Source organism: Anastrepha ludens, chromosome 4 (assembly GCF_028408465.1).
Source record: "Anastrepha ludens isolate Willacy chromosome 4, idAnaLude1.1, whole genome shotgun sequence".
Classification (NCBI taxonomy): Eukaryota; Metazoa; Arthropoda; class Insecta; order Diptera; family Tephritidae; genus Anastrepha; species Anastrepha ludens.
This window is the reverse complement of record NC_071500.1, coordinates 56,465,835-56,470,073: the sequence shown is the minus strand read 5'-3', so window position 1 is coordinate 56,470,073 and position 4,239 is coordinate 56,465,835. Positions and strand designations below refer to the sequence as shown.

The window sequence follows — 4,239 nt, the reverse complement described above, 5'->3', positions numbered from 1 at the left end:
GGATGCTCCCGGCCAAAGATTTCACGCATCACTGCAATCCTTACAAGTCGTTGGATGATAGGGGATCATGCAGCCAGACTCCACCTCCCCTTCAATCCCATCTTCAGAAGCTGTCAAGCGGAAGGGGTGAAGGGAAGTCTTTTCCACTACTCATGTGAATGACCAGGGCTAGCTAGGGCACAACTCCGCTCTTTCCGTAAGCCTTTCTTATAGCAAATTATTGAGATCTCAAACCTCGAGATCATGAATTCCCTACTATACTTTGATCTCACTAAATGACTTCGAAGCAAAAACAAAAAAAAAAAAAGACATCATCACACGAGGACAGTGGTAGTAAATCGGTGCTGGTCGCTAATTAGGATTATTTCAGCAGAAATACCCAACCATTTCAACAACAACAACAAGGTTTTACTTAATTCAAGTAATTTTTAAATTACTTTTACAATTTCACATTTATTAAGATTCTAGTATACAATCCAAAGCGCATTGGAATTTAAAAACCATTGTGATTTGATCGGCTTGCATTCGTATGCCAACATCCCCTTCAGGAAATACGATTGACCTATCACGTAATTGTTTTGCGTACGATTGCCAATTCGTGCACCGATGTAACAATTCGAGCGCCCTGATTTTATCTTAGTGTGATTACATAAGTAACGTTATAAGCCCACAATCGATCCATCAATAATGCGTATTATTGATGACTATGGCTATGATATTTCACTGGAAACGTGCGCTGTGTGCATGAAACTTGTTTTCACACCATTCAGCGAATTGTGAATTTTTTTTCAATACTGCTACGGCTTAGTATTTTTGGTCCTGCAGCCCCGTATGTGCATGCACCTATATCATTGAATAAATAACATAGTCCAACAACTGATTGAACTAATATTACCCTTTGCCTTTAGCGAGGTTTCAAAAAGTATGTATTTAGTATGCGCGACAGCGGCAAGCAAAATACTAACTTAAATACATAAAACACATTGATGGGTTGATTAAAGCAAGTCTTCCAATGAAGTTTTTTTATTGACCTCACACAGTTAAAATGTGTAGCTTTGAATAAATAAATAGGCACGTTGGCACTGACTGTGTGGTACGTGTTTAGGCCAAGAAAATCCGAGCTCTTATTTTAGTTCGCATATCCATACTAAGTTAATATGCCCACATAGAATTTGTGATTACAGTGGTATGTTTGTACACATACAAGTATGTGCATATGTTTGTACGATTAAAGAATAAAACAATACCTTAACCAAATTGTATTTAAGCTAAAGTATTCAGCGAATTTATCATCAGTTCAATTTTGCTCTACAACAGTAAAACAGCTACCAAACAAAAAACAAACAAAATGTTCAAATACGTAAGTATTCCTATACCTGCAAAAAGCTTTAAGTGTTTATTTATTTGCAGTCAATTAAACGAAATTTTTGATCCTAATTAAATGATTTTTTTTCTTCTAGTTCGCTCTCGTTTTCGTGGCTCTCTTCGCCTTCGCTGCCGCCGAACCTAAGCCCGCTGTCGTCGCACCATTGGCCTACTCAGCTCCATTGGTCGCCTCCCCCTACGCCGCCGCCTACGCTTCCCCATATGTTGCTGCTCCCTATGCCGCCTATGCTTCTCCTTACGCTGCCTACTCCGCTTACCCATACAGCGCCGCCTATGTGCTCCGCAAGTAAATGGAATGTAGCAGAAGAACTGTGATAGTGATTGGAATTGATTGATTGGCAATGAAATGTTGTTGAAACATAATTAAAAAAAAATAAATAAAATTAAATAACAAAGCCTAAAGCGAGACTTATCTTAATGGAACTTAGGTTTTTTAGTTGGAATTTTTTAACAGAAGCTGTGCCTCTCTAGGTTTGATTATTAACGGAATATATGGCATATGCATATATATTAAGTAATTTCAAAGAATAATACTATAATATTGTTATGGTTTATCTTAAGGATCACTCGAGATATTAAGTAATGTATATGAGGCTTAGAAGCGATGCTATCATGCCTGACTGCAGTACTAAAATCGAAATTATGGGATCAATAGTAAAAGGCATAGCTTAGGTTCGGAAATTGGCGCGTACACGACGCGTCTTGATGTTGTTTCACAAATAGAAGGACCTATAGTTTTAAGCCGGCTCTGAACGGCAGATAATTTTTATGAGGAGCTTTTTCATGTCAGAAAGACGCTCGAAGTTTTGCCATTGCCTGCCGAGGGGCGACCGCTATTAAAAAAAACACAAAAGTTTTTTTAATGTTTCACGGAGATTTGAACCTACGTACTCTGAATTCCGAACCCCTTCGGCTGCGGAACAGATTATATACAATATATATAACCTATATATATATATATATATGGTTAGGTTAGCCTGGTTGGTATTAAACCACGCATAGACCTTTTGGTCCCTAGCGATACCAGATTGAGACTGACCTCTATGAATACTGAAAGTAGACATCATGTAGGATGTCAATGCTTATGGAGAATCTAGGCAGAGCTGGGAGATCCGCTTTTGAGACGTCCTCCAGACCCTTAAACAGCATCCCTGCTCCATTGAACATTTTTGGACTGAATACAATATAAGCTTATTGCTTTTATTGCTGCTTGACTGTCCACGAATATATTAATTATTGAGTTCTTTCTTGTTCTTGTGTAGGCTAGGTCCGTAGCTTTTCCCACAGCAAAAACTTCCTCTTGGAAAATACTGCTCTAGTCTGGCAGCTTGATAGGCTGTCTAATCCCTAGTTTTGAGCAGCAAATACCTGCTTCCACTCCGTCTAAAGTTTTAGAGCCGTCCCTGTAGATATGAAAAGTCCTATGGCCAGGCTTCATGCCTTTGTGCCATCCCTCCTTTTCAATTGTAGTACGAAACCTTCTTTCCCAATTAAAGTACGGAGTCATAAAATCTATGCAACCTGAACTCCTTCTTTCCTATTAAGCTATATCCGAAGGTTCAATAGGTGGCATGATGAGTATCATTTCCAGCGCCGCCGCTGGAGTGGTTTTCCTGTTATGCACAGAGCAGCAAGTCGCTGAATCCTTTTCAGTGGCAGTTTTCTTGTTGCAGTCCACCATACTATAGCCCCATACAGCAATATCGGTCTAACTACTGCCGTGTAGCACCAATGCATCAGTGAGAATGATAAACCTTAAGTAACGCCCAGCATTCTTCACATGCGTAGAGCGCATTACTGGCCTTTTTCACCCTTTTGTCAACATTGTGCTTCCACAGCCATTTACTGTCCAGCATTACTCCGAGGTACCTCGCATGATCTTTGAGAAGTAGTTCGTTGTTGCCTAGCTGTGCGAGGTTCCACGCCGGGACCTTATACTTCCTGGTAAAAAGTATCATGTTCGTTTTTTCCGCGTTTATCCCCAGCCCTGCGCGAGATGTCCATTGGTGTAGGGTTTTGTATGTATGCATATAATAAAATTCGCTGGAGTCAAATAAGGGATCTCTAAACTCTTACCAGTGTAAGGGTGATGTAAGATAAGCTTTTTCACGGCAAATACACACTCGAAGAGCCCTACGGAACCGTTATACCTCCTTTCATTTGAAATCAAGAGACTGAGATTTCAACACACTTCCTTATTCAAGGCAACGAAGCACCAGGCTTGGGATCTTATATTATTCCCCTTATTGCCGGTGATACAATTTGTAGCATCTTAATATCTGCCTAAAATCCTAACAACAAATTTCAACCTCTGGTAATTTTGTCGAATATCTCCAAGGGTTTAATAACCACGTGTGCAGGTTTTAGGTGAATAGCTGTGATGAGCTCAAAGAGCTATGAATAGTTGCAAAATTGTATTTGTTTTCCTAACTTCAATTAAATTTGTAAATGTTTTGTACTCATGGATTGAATTTCAGCTCTACAATAATTATGAAATTGAATTGTTTTTTGTTTTATAAATAAAAGGTATTTATATTAAGATATTTTTTCCCATAGGGTTTTTTTGACAGAACACGCGTTGTTTTATTACAATTTTGTTCATTTTTGGCGTAGTGGCTACGTCAATAAGCAAAATTTGATGTATTTGGGCTGAAGCGCAAACCGAAACCATTCAAGAACAGCCATTACATCCATTGAAAACAGTTTGGTGCGGTCTATGGGCTGGAGCAATCATCGGTAATTCAAAGTCATTCAAAATTGGTGTTTACGGAAAGCCAAATAACGGCGCAGTTGCGGCCAACATTTGAAAGGGATTATCTTTAAAAAATAAATGTTATGATTGTTTCTACACAA

The 4,239-nt window shown here is 39.0% G+C and overlaps 1 protein-coding gene across 1 annotated transcript; it reads left to right on the top strand.

Moving 5' to 3' along the window:
- The first annotated feature begins 1,276 nt into the window (after positions 1 to 1,276).
- LOC128862048 (cuticle protein 16.5-like) lies at positions 1,277 to 1,782 on the top strand. Its single transcript, XM_054100451.1, has 2 exons — positions 1,277 to 1,360; positions 1,461 to 1,782. Exons 1-2 carry the CDS (start codon positions 1,349 to 1,351, stop codon positions 1,674 to 1,676), a joined length of 228 nt encoding a protein of 75 aa, XP_053956426.1. The 5' UTR covers positions 1,277 to 1,348; the 3' UTR covers positions 1,677 to 1,782.
- The last annotated feature ends 2,457 nt before the right edge of the window (positions 1,783 to 4,239 follow it).